This window comes from Castanea sativa, chromosome 12, assembly GCF_040712315.1.
Source record: "Castanea sativa cultivar Marrone di Chiusa Pesio chromosome 12, ASM4071231v1".
Lineage (NCBI taxonomy): Eukaryota > Viridiplantae > Streptophyta > Magnoliopsida > Fagales > Fagaceae > Castanea > Castanea sativa.
Window position 1 is genome coordinate 50,306,397 of NC_134024.1, and position 22,387 is coordinate 50,328,783.

The 22,387-nt window shown below is 35.6% G+C and overlaps 1 protein-coding gene across 4 annotated transcripts in view; it reads right to left on the reverse strand.

The window, feature by feature from the left end:
• Window positions 1–1,544: 1,544 nt before the first annotated feature.
• The window catches only part of LOC142619415 (uncharacterized), a 39,851-nt gene continuing 19,008 nt past the window's right edge, over window positions 1,545–22,387 (reverse strand). For all 4 annotated transcript variants that reach the window (XM_075792510.1, XM_075792509.1, XM_075792512.1 and 1 more), the window contains 11 exons: window positions 18,417–18,495; window positions 16,297–16,410; window positions 16,043–16,209; window positions 13,744–13,862; window positions 6,684–6,807; window positions 6,524–6,592; window positions 6,323–6,449; window positions 5,968–6,082; window positions 2,456–2,646; window positions 2,234–2,346; window positions 1,545–2,075 (listed from right to left, as the gene is read on the reverse strand). In XM_075792510.1, the coding sequence (XP_075648625.1) occupies window positions 1,797–2,075; window positions 2,234–2,346; window positions 2,456–2,646; window positions 5,968–6,082; window positions 6,323–6,449; window positions 6,524–6,592; window positions 6,684–6,807; window positions 13,744–13,862; window positions 16,043–16,209; window positions 16,297–16,410; window positions 18,417–18,495 (1,497 nt within the window). In that variant the 3' untranslated portion in view covers window positions 1,545–1,796. The remainder of the gene's footprint in view (window positions 2,076–2,233; window positions 2,347–2,455; window positions 2,647–5,967; window positions 6,083–6,322; window positions 6,450–6,523; window positions 6,593–6,683; window positions 6,808–13,743; window positions 13,863–16,042; window positions 16,210–16,296; window positions 16,411–18,416; window positions 18,496–22,387) is intronic.

The window sequence follows — 22,387 nt, forward strand, 5'->3', positions numbered from 1 at the left end:
AAAGAAGAAGAAAGATAAGATTCACATCAGATCGAAGAAGAAGAAGAAAAAAAATTCAAGTCATGGACAAAGCTCAAGTGCTGCCATTAAAACTCACTTCTTCATCCTTGTTGCTTTGAGCCACCATACTTCTCTGTTATTGACATTTACTTTGCTGGAGAACACTTGCATGTTGGGCGTGTTGAGCTAGCCTTTGTTTGTGTGATGGAGAGTTAAGACTTAAGGATGCATTAAATCAAAAAAAAAAAAAAAAAAGAAGAAGAAGAAGAAGAAGATAAAAAGCGGAGAAGCTTCTGAAGTAGAAGAAAGGAGATCAGATGAAGAGGAAATGAAATTGATAAGTGGAATAATATGTGCGGGCTAATGGAAATGGTAGGAAGCTTCTAGGAAATTTTCAACTTAAAAAACTATTCATAAATACTTAGTTATTTACAACAATGCCACAAGTGAAAAGTTAAAAAATATTTCCATAATTATTTTTATCCACTTCACTGAATTTTTTTTTAAGGTGAAAGTTTATACACTATATTTATTCTATTATTTGTAGAAAAATTATAAATAAATATTTTTTTAATCCCACTTTATTTAAGATTTTTTTTTTAAATAAAATAAAATTCATTACTTTATATAATAGTAATAATATCTAGTTATATATATATATTAGGAACTCCGATACACCTTGAAACGGTACACCGGAATAGGCCGGTACCGAAATATTTCGTTCCACTAAACAAACCGAAACGGGGTCCGAAACGGAATTAATAACATTGCTCAATTGTATACATACAACGCACACCTTTTTAGGGTTTAGGGTTATATAGGCTCAACAATAACATAAATGTATAAATAAGATAGACAACATTGTCGCGCTTATACAATACTATTCCAACTCAGAAGAACAAAACAAACGCTAATCTTAAACCAAGAAAGAGCATTAAATACCCACCAAGCCCGAACCCATATACAGTTTAATCATCATTCACTGTTTTTCATTAACAAGAAATTAAATTTCACCAAAACACGAAATAACTATGTGCTATTTCACCAATCACATCCAAAAACTTAAAAATCGAACACCAAAAAACAAAAGCTTTTATTAAAAAGCAAATCTTAGGATTGATTTAAATATTTTATTTACCAGTCATGCTATCTCATTTTTAAAATTTGATTTGCTTCTCAAGAAGAAAAAAGAATTGATTTGGAAAATGACAAAATGAAAGTGTCATTGACATTAGTTAAAGCATCAAGTTTTTCAAGAATGTGTACAGCATGAAACAATTTAGAATAGGGAGGAACCCATTAGCAATCACATTTTCCATCTACTAATTGGTGAAGGACAAGGTTCTATCACCTAGTTGATGCCAACTGGACCATAAGACAAGAAAGTACAGATACAAAGATGATACTATTTGTGTTCTTGCATGTTCATGCCCATGAGTCAGTCTCCACATAAGGATATGGGGGACTATAAATCTCAACAGTCAACACCCATAACAGGCAGAGATAGTAGGATTAGCAAAGACCATTGAAAAAATAACTTAATCCAATGATAGTATTGTTTTTATTTTTCAAAGTAAACTTGGCAACATAGCCCACTTATCAACCTGATCCTTCATAAATGCTAACTCTTGAATTGTAAAGTAGTACAACTATGTTCCCATAAATAGCTCAATAATAGAACATGCTGAATTTTAAGCTAATTTATCTTTACATTTGAGTGAAACTACAAATAAGATGATTTAATTTTTCATGCTTGTGCTTGAGCTTTGCTAATAGTTAGTATATAGGATGTATGCTCAAATGGTGCAATGATCTTTCAAGACTTGCCTAGCAAGATCTAGTGCTCCACTTTTTTTGTAAATCAGATGCAGATTGTAAGCTGCTTCTCTGCGGAGGTCACAATACCCAGGTTTATATCCTGGTTTTTGATTTCCAACAATGTCTGGATTCTCACAAGGAAGCTTTGGAATGGGGTAATCTTTCACCCGAATTGCAAGCACCTTTTCATAATATGATGCTGCAAGAGTTACGAGGCCAACGTGATGATATGCTCGGGCTATGTTATATAATGCTTCCTGCATGAAGTTTTTAACGGCACAGTTATAACATACTATTGTATGAGTGTGTGTGGGGGTGTGGGTTAATATTCCTGAAGGCAAGAGTGTGTTTTTACCAAAAGCATGCATATAAACTAGAAACAAAACAAAAGCACAAAGTGATAACCAAATTGAACCTGACTGTTTTCACAAAGCCGTAAATTGTTGTAGAGGAAAGCCAAGCCTTGTGCAAGACACTGATGCTTGTTCTGAAGTCTGAATCCAAGTGCTAAATTAATCAAGGCAGTTCCTGTAGAAAAAAAAAAAAAAGGTCATGCTTCATGTACAGGTAGACTAAAAGCATAAAAAATCATTTATATGTAGCACTCAAGAAATTAAATAGAAATAAAGGGTCTCACCGACACAGAGATTAATCAAGGCATTCTCTGGCAACCGTTTATATGCTTCAAGGTATTTTGTTGCGGCATGTTGATGATTGCTGGCCATGGTAAATTGATGTGCATAAATGATAATGGGTGGTACACAATCTACGAGTTTGCTTAGCATACCACGAAGAAACTTAAAATGCCTTGAATCTCGATTGTCCACTCTACAATACATTAAGAAAGTCCATCAAAGATGACATAGATTTGAAGAATTTATGAAGAATATATAAAACCACCATGGTCCTAACCAAAATTTCTATTCCTAATTAAGAAAGGCTAGGCAATGAGAATGTCTACAAGGTTTAGCAGTGAAGGATCATGGTTATAGCTTTTTAGTTACATCTGACCTACTTTAGCATACTAACAATATCACATGCATTAACGAATCAAACAAATGAAGTACATACTAACAAGAAATCAACACCAAACCACCAAATACTTTAAACATGTCAAATAGTAATAGTATTCACAGACCCATAACCTAAAAGAACAAGGTATCCAAAAACCAAGTAATGAGATGCCATAATAACAACTAGTAAGAGTTAACTAAAGTAGTCATGGCATGCAGTAAACAAAATATGCTTGCTAAGAAAATGAGTTTAGAGCAAGAATTTGTGTTTTATAAGCTTATGAGGTTGAATACTTTCCTAAATGAGCTGGAAATGGAGGTTCAGTCGCTTTCGAATTGGCATTGTGATAGTAAGGTAGCATTTACTACAACTTACAATCCGACTCAGCATGTAAAGTATAACAAATAGAATGAGTATCAGTAAGGCCCAAAGCCTGAGACCATTCAAACAATGTTCTAGTATACGATGGCTTTAATTTCACCAAAGTTTTTTCATCTTCAAAACTAACAAAAAAGTGTTTCCAAACCAAACAAATGATCCATAATCCATTGTACCCCAATGCCAAGAAGGTGAAATTTTACAATGCATGTGCAATATTAGAATGCAATAACAAATGATCCATAATCTCACCACTTCTACTACACATGCAACATCAGTCTACCATAGCCATTGCTCTCTTTACTTTATTTGGAGTATCTTGGGTTATGCCAAAGATAGTAGCTTAGAAGCTAAAGCTGTTGGGAAGGGAGAGTTCATTGTCACAGATCTAGCTCTAAAGAGTGGAGTGAGAAAATTAAGGATTCCAGACTGGTGTTACACATGTAAATGCGGTGGGGAATCAGTAGATAATCTTTCATTGCATTGTCCTATTGCATTCCAGCTTTGGTCTATGGTATTCACATTGTTTAGTTTCTATTGGGTAATGCCGAAGTGTGTGGTTGACCTTCTATCGTGTTGGCAAGGGAAGTTTGGTTGTTATTGCAACAATATTCCCTGGATGGCTGTCACTCCTTGTTTGATGTGGTGTATTTGGTGGGAGCAGAACAACTGGTGTTTTGAGGATTCTGAAAGGACAGCAATCGATCTAAAACCCTCATTAATTTAAGCTTTGACTTTTGTTGTGATAGCCTTCCTAGCTGTAACTATTAGTTAGTTTATTTCCTAGTAGTTAAAGATTATAAAATAGGCTTGCTATGTAAGAGTAGAATTAGGTTTTTAGATGTAACTTAGCTTAGTTTCAGACTTGGACAGAAACTTCGTTTCTCCAGTTTTTCTATGTAATTCCAGCTTTGATTCTTAATTCTAAGGCAATTCTAGTTCAGGTTCTCAGTTATTTGATCTTGATGTCCATCATTTGGAGTCAGACCAAAGATCTGGTCCTCTTTTCCCTACTAATTTGGTCATTTAGATTTCCTTGTGTTTTTTTTTTTTTTTCTCTCTCCATTCCAAGATCCTAGAATTCAGATCTAGGTTCCTTGTACCAATCAAATAAATGTTGGGGAAGGAGTTGAAGCCAATCCTTCAGTGGGGAGGAATGGTGGACAAAATCAAAATATAGAGAGAGGAGATGAGATTGCTGAATTAAGGAGACAAGTTGCGTCTCTTGCGGAGGTGCTGCAGTGTATGCAGCCACCTCATGAGGCTACTAACTCTCATTCTCATTTTGAGAATCCTTTTGGAGTTCCTCCAAGGGTAGGCCTTATGTGGAAAGAAACGGGCCAAGGCTTGACTACAACTTCAAGATTGAAACATGGTTCTCCGAGGATGTGTGGTTAGTAGAGCTATTAAGAAGATCACAATCAAGTATCGTTTTCCAATTCCTAGATAGGATGACATGCTAGATTGCTTGGCAGGTTCGAAGGTGTTTTCCAAGATTGATTTGCAAAGTGGGTATCATCAAATTAGAATTTGACCAGGAGATGAATGGAAGATGGCCTTCAAGACGCATCGTGGATTATTTGAATGGCTTGTTATGCCATTTGGTTTGACAAATGCGCCTAGCACTTTCACGAGGGTGATGACACATATATTGCAACCGTTATTAGGGATTTGTGTTGTGGTGTATTTTGATGATATTTTGGTGTATAGCCACTGTTTGGAGGATCACTTGGTGAATTTACAGCTTGTGCTTGACATCATGAGGAGAGAAAGGTTCTATGGTAACATAAAGAAATGTAGCTTTGGGATGGATCAAGTGGTGTTCTTGGGGCATGTTGTGTCTTCCAAAGGAGTGTTCATGGATGAAAACAAGAATAAGGTAATTGTTGATTGGCCTACACCTTCTAGTGTGCATGAGGTCAGGAGTTTCCGTGACCATGCTACCTTCTATAGAAGGTTTATTAGCAAGGTTACCATTGCAGCACCTCTCACCAATTGTCTCAAACAAAAGTCCTTTGTTTGGATTGATGAAGCCCAAGAAAGTTTCCAACTTCTGAAGAGGAAGTTAACCGAAACTCCTATCCTTGCCTTGCTCAATTCTAATAAAATTTCTTACTTACCTATCAAAAAAAAGGTCATAGCTCCGTATTAATTTAGCAGTGAAGTTAGATCCAAAATTTTGAGGTCAGCTATAGATCCTCACCAAAGTAATGAGGGTTGGCCAAATGTGTTCTTCTTCATCATTCTATCATGTATCTAAAAAATCATACTGTCACTTTGGCATAACCCCTCTCATTCCAAAAACCACAAAATAGTAGGTCATCACTCCATATAAATTTGGCAGTGAAGTAACAAATGATCTACAATCTCATCATTTTTAGTACACATACAACAATCCACAATACATTGAAACTTTTCTTTTTTCCCCATCAAAGCCCAACAAAATATCCTTTCTCTAGGTCAATAAAAATCATATAAAGATCTTTTACTCATTTCCTCTATATTTTTCTAGTCGATAACTAAGAAAATAGTTTCCATAACTGAATGTAATAGCATGTAATAAAATTGATTATCTTATGTGTTATTTCATGCTACTCTATATACAAACACTCTCCCAAATTTTCATGACATGACTCCATAAAATAACACACAAGAAAATAAAATAATAATATAGGGTACCTAAATGGAAAACGAAGCTATTTCCTATGAGGAAAAATTATTATAGACGTATATTGCACATATATAAAGGTGAAGTACCTTGAAATTACTTTGTAATAGCAATTCCAGGCAGCAAGGCTGTAAGGATGCTGCTGAACAATGTATCTTACACAGTCAAATCCATGCTTAGGATCTGTGGTGTTGTAAGCTATCTCTGTAAAACATCAACAAAGGTACTGCACCTTAGCCAGAGTAAAAACAATTACAAATCTTACTTCTTCAAAGAACAAATGAATCGGAGTATCTTTCAATGAAGGAATCCTTCTAAACGGGATTATATATTTTGGACTAAGAACGAAATTATCAATTTAAAGGAGAAGAGGGGAGACCAAGAAAGAAATGAGAATGTGGGGAGTTAAAAAAAAGAACAAGTTCTTTGGAGTTGAGGACTTACGAGCTCCAAGAGATCTAAGCTCTTCCTCCTTCTCCACAGACAGCATGCTATGAGCTAATCTTAGAGTGAGATTAATAATCTCCAATGCCTCCCAATACCTTTGCAAAGAAGCCAGTGATTTACACAACTATAAACAACGCAATGAAGAAGTTAGAGCAGTAATAAGGTACACAAAAGAACAGGGGATGAAACATGACTAACATCTATTATAAGGCGATGATGCTCTTCGTCTTTAAGAAGATTAGGAAGGGGAGGTTCTCGGTGTACTTCCTGTTGAATGCATCACATATAAGATTCTATCACTCAAGATATTGAGTCCTCGAGCAAGTCACAACATAACTACATACAATTCACAATTTACCGGAGGGTCATCATCTGAGTCATCACTTTGCCAATCAGCGCCAGAAGCCAATGCCTCAGCTTTCTTCTTCTCCCTTATTGTTGCCTTCTTCTGAAGTAACCGCTTTGCTCTGGCAGCTTTTGACCTAATTCAGAGCATTGAACAAAAAGTAGTTGAAAGCAAAGCAGAGTAGATTAATAAAGGAGAAAATGGTCTACATATATAGCATGTACAAGCATGAACACATAATAAAAAAAAACGTAGACAATAGATTAAACAATAGTAAATTAAACAAAAACCTGAAAGCTATGTAAAATAAATATATATTGTAGATTAAACAAAAAATACCTAGACAATAGATTAAACAATAGTAGATTAAACAAAAACATGAAAGCTATGTAAAATAAATATATTTCGTAGACAATAGTATTCCATGGTTCAGGAAAAGAACTCAACACTAAAATATTGTGAGTCCATTGGAAAAGATATAGCACCAATCAGACTAACTGGATTTGGGGGAAAACTCAACCTCAAGTATTATGGGTCTTCGTAAGCCAAAGAAAATCATGCATGATTGGTTTAAAAAATTATGTCTATGTAAACTTCAGCCAAACATACTAAAAGCTACATTCCAGCATGCACAGGTCACCTGTTCTAGTGCCACATGAATGTAACTTACACTACAGTCCCAGAAAAGGGCTTTTCTTTAATTAAATAACACAGGCAAAGCTTATATTCCATTTGTCACAAAAAAAAGCCCACCAACAGGCTCCTCAAAACTACAAAAACAATTATGAAACATTTATATTCTTACCCAACCCAATGCCAGATAAGCACTCAGAATTCCATTCAAAATTTTTAAGTAATAAGAATTCTATAATAAAATGCAAAAAGCTGCTACCCTTGTACACGGATGTAGACAACAGTAGAACTCCTTTCCAAATTCAATGAAACTAAATGGCAGTACTTTACATTTTCCCCGAAAATCTAAATACTTTGTTGCCTAGTGCCAAAGTAATGAGATACTCTTCTTAGTGGGAAGATTTTAGCAATGGAAAATCTTAGAAAAAGGAGGATTATAGTGGCTGATTGGTGTTGGAAGCGTAAAGCTAAAAGGGAGGCAACATATCATCTTCTGATTCATTTAGTATAGCAAAGATCTTTAGAAATTCATGTTCTGCTTGTTCAATATTATTGGGAATATGCCAAGAATGGTGATCGACTGGTTGGCTTGCTGAAAGGGACAGTTAGGAAGGCACCATGACGCAGGACAAACCAAAATGATGCAACAATAAAATAGAAAATAGAAAATAAAGGATAAATAACCTAGGAGATAAGAACTAGGCTTGCTTGGAGTTAGTAACAGACAAGGGAGAACATCTAGGAGTCAACACTTGGGGTTAGTTGGAGTCAGCAGACTAAGCACCAAACCATTGGAAAAATTCCAATAGAAATTTCATTATCCAATCAAACTTTTATATACTTCTCCATAGGAGAACAATGTTGTTAGAGGTCATACCAGAAAAACTGGGCTCTACTTATTGCCTTCATCTTTGAAACCGAACTTAAAAAAAATAAAAATGTAATGATATTTTATTAATAGAAAAATTTACTTCATATTCATGATGATGAACACAACCTAACCTAAAAGAATTACAAATAAATTATGCATAAGAGTTAAACTGATTCTGTGAAATCTAAAAAATTTCTACTTATCAAAAAAAAAATTAAAAGGAAATTTCTACGTGTAAGACCCCACACACAATACCAATCCAAAAGATTTCGATTCAACAATGATTTAAACTGAGCCTTTGATGTTTATGTATCAAAAATACGACTATTCTGTTCTCTCCACAATAGCCACATCAAACATAACAGGACAAAGTTCTAACTATCCGATAAGTGCTTTCCAAGCCTGAATCAATTCCTACATCCAAACAAGAGATCAACTAACCTCCTTGGTAACACCTATTGAATCCCAAAAGCTCCAAATACTACACTCCTTAAAGCATATGCAACCTCACAATGGATCAAATACTCCACCATCTCCCCATTACATTGGCACATGCAACACCAACCAACTATAGAGAAAACTTGCTTGGAAGAGAATTTGGTGTGTTAAGGCCACAAAGAATTCTTCTTAACAGAGCATGCATATAAATCAAGGTGCATCTCTTTTAGAGAATGATTCCCACACCCAATATCATGCTAAAACCTTACCAGGTGCCATCCCAGCCTCAAAACACACAAATTGAAGAACATGGTTCCATCCCTCCCTAATACTTCTCCATAGACTACACCCATGTCTTTGACCAGTTTCAAACTCCAACCTTCCCATTCCTCCTCATATACTTTGTAGCAATAGCTCGTCTCAATAAATGTGTGATCTCATTCCCAAATAGCCAAAACCTAACTTTCTTGTTATTTGACAAACCTACTTGTGCAAAGAATTAGTTCATCCCTCCCTTCTTTTCTTTGCTCCCTTTTTCTTTTGTAATTTATTTGCTGTCTTTGTTTCTCTTTGTGTTCTTCTTCTTGTTTCTTCTAGGTTGCTCTGTGTTTTTTAGGCATAGAGTAACCTTTCGTATATATATCATTCTTACTTATAAAAAAAAAAGGTGCCTCAAATATTACCATGGTTCACTAGAATAAAGTAAAGAAAATAACTATAACAAGAACCTGAGCTTGCTGACTTAGAGAGCTGATTAAACCATCACTAGGCATGGGCCTGGACTTCACAAGTTACGAGCTTTATATTGTTTAACGACCAAAAGAGCGACTACCTTATGACCTTCGTGTGTTGGATCACATGTTGATTGAGCCTGGTGCTGCAGGTGCCGATTGGAGCTGCAGTGGCAATTGGCGACACATGGTGACTAGTCTAGTGGATTCATTGATGTGAGCAGGGACGAGGGATGAGATAGTCAACTGGAGTTGTTGAAAGTCGATGATTTTGTGGATAGGGTTGTGGGCCTTGTTTGGCCGATGGGCAATGTTTGGATTGTGTGGCCTTTCAAATCAGGTCATGTTGTGCTGGGAGGTGGCTTTGGGGACTTGGCTGGGATCTATTGATGGTTTTGGCTTTTGTCAGCAATGGTCTTGTCATTTTTTGGTAGTTATGGCTTTGTCAGGGATTCCATATCCCATTGCTTTGATATGGAATTTGATGCATGACAAAGCCGAAATGATGAAACAATAAAAAAGAACAAGAACTAAAGGATAGAGAACCCACGAGTTAGCACCAACAAAGAGAGAAAACCTCTGCATAGAAAACCTCTGAAAAAACTGATAAAAGCGGCCGAAACCGACTAAACTGGGTCCAATTTTTCGGTTTGGTTTTGGTTTGAATTTCTTGAAACTGAAATATTTTGGTTTCGGTTTCGGTTTCGTTGTCCCACACATAATACCGACCCAACTGAAACTGAACTGAAATATATTAAATATTAATAATATATACAGTTATGTCTAGGTAGTTCCTGGTAGCATAGTGGCAAGGACACGTGTTTTCACGTTTTTAACTTAGGTTCGATCCATAGTAAATGCAGTTTTATTTATTCTCTCCTTACTATAACAAAACTATGTCGTTTTGGGTTTGTATATAACCCTACTAACCCTAAGTTTTATCTCTTCCCTCTCACTTCAAGCTGCAACCGTTCTCCCCACAACCTTCTTTCTTCTCCGTTTCTTTTAGTCTCTCAGAAACAAAGTTCAAGAATCCCAAAAACGTTTAACCAAAAAAAAAAGAGAATACAATCTTCTTGATTTTGAGTATATGTTTCTTGTGTTTGCTTAGTGCTTGGAGTTTGGGTGCTGAGAAAATGTAGGAAAGCAAAGGGAAATAGGTTTTTTCTTATTCTGGTATGTTCTCTAAATATATACATGATTTTGAGTATATTTTTTTTGTGTTTGCTTGGTGTTTGGGTGCTAAGAAAATGTGGGAAAGCAAAGGGAAATAAGTTTTTTTTTTTCTTTGATCTGTTTGGTTTCTAAGAAAACACGGCATGATGTTTGCTTAATCTTAGTTTGTGTTTTATATTTTTTTCCTGTGTTGCTCTGTATTTTGTGTTGAAAACAGTTTGTGTTGGTCTAGCTTTTCTTGTTAGTTGTTGTACTGATTTTGTCTTCCAATAATGTCTCTGTTTGATACCAAAAAAAATCTTTTTTTCTATTTTTTTTTCTTGCTTTTGTTTCTCACGTACCAAACACCGAAACCAGACCGAACGGAATAGAAACTGAATGCAATTGGTCGGTTCAGCGTTCCTTCCTTACAAGTTGGTTTCGGTGCTCAATATGTTAAAACCGAAATTTTTGGTTCGGTACAAAAACTGCCTTCAACATCGACCGACTCGAACCAATTCCACCCCTACCTCTACGTCATGCCGAAATGATGCAACACTAAAAAAGAACAGGAAAAAAAGGATAGAGAACCTATGAGTTAGCACCAACCAAGAGTGAAAACCTCTATGAGACGGCACCTAATGTTGGTTGGAGTCATCACCAAACCATTGAAAATAATCCATGAAAATTGTGTAGGTTGTGTTTGGGTAAATCTCCTCTCAAGGTATGAAAATTGGAAGAAGGAAGAGAAGAGACTACAAGGAATTCTCTCTTAAGGGATAAGTAGCTCTCTCTTAAAAGTGGGTGTTTCTAATCTGTAAAACCCTCAATCCCTAGGTTAAAATTAGTGAAAAATAGATGTATATATATTAGAGAAAAAAGAGGCACAACTTCCAACAAAATGAGCTATCAACGTAACTTGTGGGTAACTCGTGGGCAGTGTTGGTAAAAGTGAGAGGCGCACTTAAGCGAAAAGGCCTTTTGGAGCCTAGGTGCAAAGTGCAAGCGCGCGCCTGATTGAAGTGAAGCACACATTTTAAAATTATTTTTAATGAGAAATGCAACAATCAAATGATCAAATTATGATATAAATTGAAATAAAATTTTATATATAATTCATATAACATTTAGATATGCCCTACTTTTGCAATTTTAACACAAATTGCAAGTCAAGTCATTTTATTTTTTTAGATAAGCTAGATATGAGTACTTCCATGTAACATCCTTTCTTAAATCTCCTATATCCATAATGCCCTATGACTAATTAGTAATATTAGTTAATAATTTAATCACTTAATGACTATAACTCTATAAGAATTAGTCTGCTATGTTCAACATCAACCACTAAAGTAACTAAACAATTACCACATATATTATATCATACATTTTTTTCTTCATGAATGAGCTAAGAATATGAGGACACTGCAACATGGTAATTGGTACCAAGGAGCTAGATGGGTTACTGTTTCAAGGAAAAAAAATAAAAATAGAGAAGAACTAGGAGGTTGTGATTAGGGTTTTAGGACAAGTTATACTAAAAAAATAATTTCTTTTGATAAGTAAGTTTCACTAAAAATATGCAAAATCAATGGTTTATATCAATAATGTCAAGATCCTAAAGTTTTAATTTAGTTTTGGTTTATTTTTTTGAAAAATATAAAAAGCTCCAAAAAGCACGCCTGAAGCACGCTTCTTTGAATGAGCCTAGCTTTTGAGTCAAAAAGCGCTGGAGCTTTGGGGCTTTGAGCTTTGAGCTTAATCACGCTTTTAACAACACTGCTCATGAGTTAGCTTACTCGCGAGTTACTTGCGAGTTACCACAATTCTAACTGACTTTTGAAATTCCTCATGTGCTCCTCACATGTCAACTTGCGGGTGTTGCAGTCCTGACCTACTCGTGAGCCAGTCCCGAGTTCCACTAAATGTGCAATTCGTCACCAACTCTAGACTAAACCCATATACATTAAATTCCAAAAAAATACAAGAAAATAGATGCATGGATTACAATCAAATTGACACACAATAAAGGCAACTAAAAGAATGTAAAAAAAAAAAAAAAAAAAAAACTTTACACAATCAAACTATGTAATATACTTCTCCATAGGAAAACAAAATTATGCTAATATAAAGTACTAAAAGTAAACCCTAATACTAATTGACTTAGAAAACCCTACTTCTAATTGAATGGGGAAATCCTAATAATTGAGTTATACAAATAACCTTGACTCTTAAGGATAAAAATACTAATACCTAATAAAATTGTAATTGACCAATAAAAAATACAGTTGACTTACAAAACTAAACTTAAAGTAAATATTTCTTTGCACTTCCCATATAACTCCAACTGGTGATATATGAAGGCTCAGCATTTGTATGACAGTATTTGGGAAGTAATTTTAAGATTGAGAGGTATCTTCCAATTCTTTCCTTCTCAATTTGTTGGTGTTCATTGAACTCCTAAACTCTAAGATCTAGAACGAGTTTTTTTTATTCTATATCAGGTACGTACTACCATGTTCTATACTTCTATTAAATATTACTTACACAAAATAGTCCTAGGAGTCTGAAGCGTAATTTGTTCAGTAAACTTTTAAAAGGCTATCAATCTGAGGCTGGACCGCGCTTAGCCTGACACTCATCCAAAAGGCAACAATTAAAGCTGGTATAATGGCACTCGTACATTAAAGGCTATTCAAGCACAACAAATGGTACCTGAGATTCATAGATGATAAATAATTTTTAAGATGATCAAATAGTCAAAGGGTTAAGTTATGATGCATGCTTAGCGGTCAACTTAGCAAATTTCAAACAGTGCACCTGAAATCACAAGACATACTATAGCAAAAGCAGCTAGAGAATACGTAAAATCTGCAATATCAGACATTATTTATCCCTAAACTGACTACAAGCCATTTGTGTGTGCTGGATTTTTTTTTTTTTTTTGGGATAAAAGTTCGAAGAATTTTATTCAAAGGAGAAGAATTCATCAGCACATTGAGTATGTCCAAAAGTTATCCCACGTAAGACTAAGTGGTGTGATTCCCCCTTGGATGGTTTTGGATTGATCAAATTGGAGGGGAGAGATTCAAGGATGGGTGCCTATTATGCCAAATATGTATACAGTATATTATATAATATTGATAAATAACAAATCAGAAACAACCAAATGCCATAGTCCTAGTACTACAAATGCCCGCACACACATATGTAGACAAGACTGAACAAGATGAAATTCATAACTCACAGATCTGATGAAGGAGCTACTGGTCTAAATCCACGAAATACATTCTCAGTTTCACGATCGTTCAGTACTTTAACCCTTTCAAACAGAACTCTTCTTGAGAGCCTCTTTTTTACTTTAACCTAAAAAATCACCAATTATGAGTAACTGACAACAACAATAAAGCCAATTATGAGCATCTGACAGTAAAAATCAATAATGAGCTTTTCCAAATAATAGGCAATTACAATTAATGAGTTTGGATAATTCTCCCCATGTCAAATTTCAGGAATCCAGAAAACACCTCATATATTAAGCCCAAAAATCACATAAATGATAATATATTGCATGTTTTACCTGGAAAGATTGCTTGTAAAAACATGCTAATAACACAAGATGCTTTTCATTTCTAAATGACTGGGATAAATCATTTTTAAGATGCACAATACACACACACACACACACACACAAAATAAAATTTCATTGAAAACAAAAGAATACATGAAAAAATACAAAAGTGCATATGAACACTAGATGATTCTCAATAAGTGAATACATGAAGCCTCTGCCCAACTCAATCTGCAATGAATTGGGTCTCCTACCGTTGTGTGATTTTAGGTCCATTAAAATGTGATTTAAAGAAGTTAAAATCGCCTAGAGTTGGATCCCTTCCTCTCACTCCTTCTCAGTCAAGCCTTTCCTCATACTATTTATATTCAGAGTAGGATTTATGATGCCAGCAAGTACTTCTGATATTATCCAGCATGGTCTGAAAGCCCTTTTTTATCTAAGAAGTCTTAGATTTGAATATTGTGAAAAACCCCAAGGTTAGGGACCCCGCCTCATGAAGAAGAGGTTGCTAGTTCGGAATTTCCCTTTCTCCCCTTGAGGACAAAGTCTCATATCTGTATATTGTGAACCCTAAGAGCATCTCCAACAGCTGCTCTATCTCTATTTTTTGGAGAAAAAATGCTACTGTTCACCTATTGTTCACTCTCCAATAGGTTCTCTAAAAACAAAACTTTTCCAAATTTATTTTGAAGTTGCTATAGTGCTTCTCTAGATACAGGCACTGTAGCAACTCTAAATGAATTTTTATGCTTAAAAAATTCATACATCTCAATTGAAAAAAATATTCTCTCTCTCCTCTCACAGCTACAAACTCAACGGCTACAAACATAACAATCTTTCTTTCAAAAATCTCTAAACTCAAGCATAATCAGATTATCAGAATACAAATTCAAAAACACAATTTTAAAATTAATCAAATCATAACAATAAAAGCAAAAAAAAAGAAAAAAAAAAAGACAGAAGACATAAGCCATCTGACCCATCTGGACTGCGTTGGGGACGAAGATGAGCGATGGCTCCAGGCTGGGCCAACTGCTTTGGGACGAAGATGACCCATTTGGACTGCGTTGGGGACGACTATTTTGAAATCAAGTTAAAAAAAAAAAAGCGCGAGAAAGCTAGAGAAAAAAAGAGAGGAGCTGTTAGAATGTTTTTGATGAATGAGGGAGAAAAATAAAATAAAAGAGGGGGGCCGGATAGAGATAGGATTATAGGAAAACATGTGTGGAGGAGAAAAACAAGGAAAAAAAATAAGGGAAAAAAAATAAGGGAAAAAAACGTATGGATGAAATGAAATGAGGGAAAGGAGAAATAATATAAAAAATAAAAAATCCTAATTGAGAAATGTTGCTACAATATTTTCACAATAAATTTTAAGTAATAGATTGTAATTAGTTAATATTGGTGAGTAAAAAAATAATTTCAGTGGTGGGTTCAAATTAGAACTAATAACAACACTTAAATATTGTTGTGAAAGTATTGAGAAAAATGTTGTAAATATAACACTTTTCATTGAAAAATATAATTGTTGGGAATGAATATAGGAAAAATAAATGATGATAAAAAAAGAATAAAGAATGAATGAAGAAATAATATTTAAATGAGATAGAGAATGGAATAGAGAATCTATTGGAAAGTGTATTTGAAAAAGTGGGTGGGTAAAAGCTAAATGTCATTGTTCATTCTTCAAACGGTACAAAAATTTGGAGAATCTGCTGGAGATGCCCTAACTTGTTTAAGTTCCTATGTCTGTTTCCCTTCCAGAATCTATATGTAAATTCAAGCATGCATGTCAAGGTTTGAGATTGACACACATTGTTGGTGAACATCTTGGCAGTCTAATCTTTTAGGAGAATCATTTCTCCAACATGGCAACATTGATTTGGGTAACTTTTTATTTTTTTATACCAATAATATACGTCTTGGTGGGTGTGTGTGTGTGTGCGCGCTTTGAATGGTTTCTCATAATTACCTTAGGATGAAGAGTTTCAACATATAATGACTCACGGACCAGAGGGAAGATAGCATCCACAAAGTCCTCAACCATCGCTTTAGCTCTATATATCGTACAAAGCTTCAGTTTTACCTTTTCATTTAGCCACCAGGGTTTAGATTTTTCAGGAGGTAGTTCAATAGAGTCTGCACATATAAGCCAAAAGACATTATAAGGAAAGAAGAACGTGTTGTTGTAACAAATATTATAACAGAACATTTCAAATTAAATACCAAAATTTTTTGGCGGAGCAAGTAATGAAATTGCCTCTTCTTCTTTAGCTTCTTCAAGAAGGAGGGAAGCCAGAGTTAATCGGGCATCAATATTGTCCTCAAGCATTTGTAGAGCTGAGTTGGATTGGAAAATTAGTTAGTTGAAAACAGATTATAATTTTTTATAAAGAAATATTTCTAAATAATACATTTGACACATAACAACTCCCAGAAGATAGAACAATTCTATATTATCAGTAAGATCATGTCAGACTCCGCTAATCAACACATGAACTCCACCATCAAGAAAGAAAAACATTTTCTCACTGCTCTTGCAACTTTATCACATTAATCCAAACTTTCTAATGAAGCAAACAGCAGACCTTATGTAGGCATTTTCCTGGTATAGCCACACTAATGATCAGTGTACTGTAGCAATTAATTTTGCATAGTATTACAGCATCAACAGTCATCTTCCTGCAGCTTAGGTTGTTAAGTGTCTTTTTTTGGTACCTATGGTCAATCACAACTCTTGTAATGAAAGAGAAGTGTTCCTACAGCTTGTTAGAATTCTGCTACAAAATATAAAGTATGCTAGCCAACAATTCAAGTTCAAAGAACACAGTTGTAATTTTTTAAGTTACTTTTTGTAAAGTTCAACATCATGAAAATAAAGTAATATTCATCTTCAATAAAACTATTACTACTTATATAAAAAAAAAAAGTTCAAAGAACACAGTTTACTTGACTCAATCCCAATGAAGAGATTATACTTCAAATAAAATTTATTAGATATTAGTTTTCAGACATAATATAGAAACAAAATTAACACAACTTTTCTCCAAGAAACTCTTTTTTTTTTTGGTTTCCATTACCACCTCCTAGGCTTCCACTACATGAAGTGGAAATGAACACCAGACTTTAGTTCAATGAAAACAGAAATGTCTGGTACTAAAATAATAGGCATAATGTATGAAGCAAATTAAAATGACCCTCTCTCCAATTCAATACTTTCAATTTCTCTTTCCTCTTGTTCCTTTCCTCACTTTTAGTCAAGTGAACAGAATTTACTACTTATAATTATTACACACAAGCCTTCTTTATTTTAAAGCAAATTAACATGAGTCTTATTTGTTTTTTCTTCCCTTTTTTACCCCGCCTATAATTTATTGTTAACTAAGTTTTATTTAGTTTATGGGTACTGTTCACACATTTTTTATAAAAAAAAGGGTCTATTTATGATTATTTTCTCTCTTTTCAACCATTACCCTAGTATTTTGGGCCTATTTGGTAGTAGTGTTTAAGTATAAGTGTTCAAAATGTTCTAAAAACTGTGGTTTAAAAAGTGTTGTGGAAAAACATTTTTAAAGTATTCATAATGCAAAAAAAATGTGTTTGATACCATATTTCAAATAACATATTTTAAATATGAAAAAAAATAATTGCGTGCTTAGAATGTGTTATTTTAAAAAAGTGATGATTGTATGGTAAAAGAATACTATTTTACTTAAGGAGAGGGAAAAAGAAAGAAAAAAAGAAGAGAGAAGGACAAAAAGGTGGGCCCATGGGAGAAAAAAAAGGAGAGTTTTGCCTTGTCAATGGGTCCCACGATTTTCAACTTATTTACAAAACAACCATTCAACAACATTACTTGAAAAGTAAACACTGGTCTGGATGGGTTTCTAAAATACATGTTTTAAACACCCTAATTTGAGAATTGTAACTCAAACACCCATTATAAAACATCGCTACCAAACACTTTTTTTTTTGAGCTACCAAACAGGCCCTTTCTCTCTTGAACCCTAATTCTTTTTCTAATAAGGTTCTAAACCCAAAAATCCTACTAAACCTTACCCAACCACAACCACACATAGACAAGTTCTCTAATTTGTCCTATGTCATCTAACCTCTTTTATTGTGCTTAAAGACTTGGAACAATGCTCATCCTACCTTACTTTTCTCTTTATACTTTTTTTATTCAAAATTTGATTGAAACACCCATACACATGCTCATATAATCCAATCCTGTAGCTCATTATCAGGTCAAATACCCATCAAGCTATCATAATCATCACTTTGGTGAGAAATCCATTTCCTTCATAAGTTCAATTGGAAAGTTTTACATAAGTTCATCACCTTACCTTTGTACAAGAAGAAAATTGCTTGCACTCTTTCTTTCAAGAATAAGTAACACCGAGCAATTTTCAGATACAAAAAACCCTACTCGAAAAGAAATACAACATAAATATATCAGCAGCTAATAACAAGTCAATGTGCAAAATAGATCAATAATATAAACATACAAGGAAACTGACTAAAGAAACTACCAAGACAACCAATACCAGTGTAAGAATAGTTAAAGCCTTCTCATTAATCTTGTAACCAAAAGTTTACGAGCCATAAATATTCTGTAATGTATATGAACTTATTCAAAATAGACCCAGAAGGTAAGCAACTGCTATCCTGAATTATTTATGATTTGCCAAAAACAAGGAGGCAAGTGTGGTTGATCTTATGAAGTTCACCAATGGAGTCCTTCATAGGGATTTACATTTTTTTGGGCTGTGCATGACTGGGAATTGGAAGCTTTGTCGAGCTTCATGGATACCATTTATGACATTCCTATAAGGAGGATTGGGGAGGATAAGAGTTGTTGGTTACTTGGTAGAATTAGAGGGTTTATGATTTGTGCGTATTACCATCTTCTAGCTGGCCATAGTGATCAATTATACCCTTGGAAGAGCATTTGAAAATAAAATGTTCATTCTAGAGTGACTTTCTTTTTATGGACTTATGGCTTAGGGAAAAGTCTGAGAATTGACAATTTAAGAAAAAGAAAGGTACGTGTTTTGGATTGGTGTTTTATGTGCAAGTGTAATAGTGAAATTTTTTTTGATAAGTAACGAAAATTTTATTAAAAAATGAAGAACAGCCAACCCGAGTACATTGGGAATGTACTATGGGGGCTTAAATCAATAACCAAGATTACAACGATCAAGTAAAACAGGAAGGGAAGAACAAGAAAACTGACAAAAAACCACACTCCAATCGAGGAGAGTGTGTAGGAATAAAGACTTAATCTCTAGTATAGAGCGTTCACAGCCCTCGAAGCATCTCTCATTCCTTTCGCGCCAAATACACCATAACAAGCAATGAGGCACAATTCTCCACAACTCTATATTTCTATGTCTTCCAAACTTACCCTGCCAAGACTCAAACAACTCAATAACCTTCTGAGGCATAACCCAATGAATTCCAAATAGGCAAAACACCAACGACCACAACTCACAAGCAATGGGGCAGTGAAGAAGAAGATGATCCACCGACTCCCCACAATTCTTACACATATAGCACCAATCCAGAACTAGCACTCGTCGTTTGCGAAGATTATCTGTTGTTAAAATCTTACCTAAAGAAGCAGACCATGAAAAGAAAGCTACCCTTGGAGGAACCTTCGATTTCCAAACCAACTTCCAAGGGAATGGTAAGGTGGTAGGAGGGTAGAAAGAACGATAGAAACCTCTAACCTCAAAACCTCTACTCCTTGCTGGCTTCCAACACAACCGATCCGAACCCAAACCCCGTACCGTCGAAGAGTAGACCATATCCATAAACCGATCAAAGGATTCTTGTTCCCAATCCTGTGGAGGACGACGAAATTTAGCATCCCAATGAATCCTCCCACCAGACCAACACATAACCTCCGCTACTGAAGAATCCTTTGTCCTACTAATACTATAGAGCTCCGAAAAAGCCTCTTGGAAAGTACGATCACCACACCATATATGCTTCCAAAACTTCACTCGAGTACCATCACCCACATCATACATAAGGAGTTTAGAAAAACATGTCCAACCACTCCTAATATGTCTCCACAAACTAACACCATAAGCACTAGTCACCTTTTTCGTGCACCAACCACCCCAATCATTCCCATATTTCACTGCAATAACCCTCCTCCATAGAGTATCGGTCTCCGTACCATACCTCCATAACCATTTTCCTAGTAAGGCAGCATTAAAACTCCTCAATCTTCTAATACCTAACCCTCCAACCTGCAACGGCTTACAAACCTGAGCCCAATTGACCAAGTGTAATTTAGAGTCACCATTAAGACCACTCCACAAAAAATCTCGCTGTAACTTCTCCATACGATTCGCCACCTTTCCAGGAAGAGGCAGAAGAGAAAGGAAGTAAGTAGGTAAGGAGGAAAGAGTACTTTTAGTAAGAGTTACCTTACCCCCCTTAGATAGATACAACCTCTTCCACCACCTTTAATCTCCTTTCCATCTTCTCCAAAATAGGATTCCAAATAGACGACTCCTTAAATTTAGCTCCTAACGGAAGCCCCAAATATCTCAAAGGAAGAGAGGATAGCCTACAACCCAGCATCCCCACCAACACATCCATATTGTAGACCTCCCCTATAGGAACCAACTCAGATTTCCTCAAATTAATCCTTAAGCCTGAGACCTCCTCAAATCTAGCTAGGATCGCTCTCAAACAAGCTATATGCGAAGAATCAGCATCACAAAAAATAAGAGTGCCATCAGCAAACAAAAGATGAGACACCATCACCGAGTTACCAGCTGAATTACCTACAGAGAAGCCTGAGAACTGACCGAAGTAATGACCACATCCAACAATCGACTCAACCCCTCCATAACAATGTCAAATAGCAACGGAGACAAGGGGTCCCCTTGTCGAATCCCCCTAGAACTACCAAAAAAATCAGAAGGGCTACCATTGATCAGGATGGAGAATTTAACAGTAGATATGCAACACATTATCCACTTTCTCCATTTATCTGAAAACCCACAACGCTGAAGCATATACATTAAAAAACCCCAGCTTACATGGTCATAAGCCTTCTCCACATCCAACTTACACAACACTCCCGAAACACCTGACTTCAATCTACTATCAATACATTCTGAAGCAATCAAGAAAGAGTCCAATATCTGTCTACCTTTCACAAATGCATTCTGAGAATTCGAAATAAGCCCATGTGCCACCCTTCTGAGACGATTAGCCAACACTTTAGAAATGATCTTATAGATCCCACCAACTAAACTAATAGGCCGAAAATCCTTGATCTCCACAGCATCCACCTTTTTGGGAATAAGAGCAAGGAAAGAAGCATTAAGGCTCTTCTCAAACACAGCCTGAGTATGAAAGTTTTGGAACCTTGCCATAATTTCAGCCTTCAACAAAGACCGGCAAGGCGAAAGAACGCCATAGAAAAGCCATCCGGTCCGGGAGCCTTATCACCCTTAAAATCACTAATCACCCCAAACACCTCTTCCTCGTCAAAAGGCCTATCTAGCCACAACTGCATCATCCTGCGAGATACAAGAGAACTCCACATCATCTAGTAAAGGTCTATGAGCCACGGTTTCGGCATATAGGCGCCTATAAAAATGAGAGATACAACCGGCTATAGCTTCGGATGCGAAGACAATTCACCATCTACCATAAGCCTATCAATGGAATTAACTCTTCCGTGAGAATTAGCTATACGATGAAAGAATTTGGTAGTCTGTCTCCTTCTCTAATACAAAGGACTCTAGACTTCGCCTCCAACGATTTCCTCCATCAAAGTAACTTTTTCTAATTCACCTCGAACTCTCTCCAACTCCAGCCTTTCCTCCACAACTAAAGTTCGACTATCCTCAATCATCTCTAAATCACGAAGCTTTTGCCACAATTTTCTCACCCGATCTTCAACATTTCCAAAAACCTCCACATTCCATTTCTTCAAATCATTTTTCAAAAGCTTCAATTTATAGGCCAACACAAAACTCGGAGCTCCTTGGATATTATAAGATGCCCACCAAGATCGCACCCCCTCCACGAAACCCTCATCTTTCAGCCACATATTCTCAAATCTAAATGGCCTCCTACCGCTCTGAAAGGAACCACCCTCAAGAACAATTGGGAAGTGATAAGATAACAGCCTAGGCAAGCGTTGTTGAGAAACAGACGGAAACTTATCATCCCAATCTACAGAAAACAAAAACACATCCAGCCTAGCCTTCGAAGCAACTTCACGAGTATTAGACCAAGTGAAAGATCCCCCTTGAAGCGGAATATCAATGAGACCTAGCTCAGA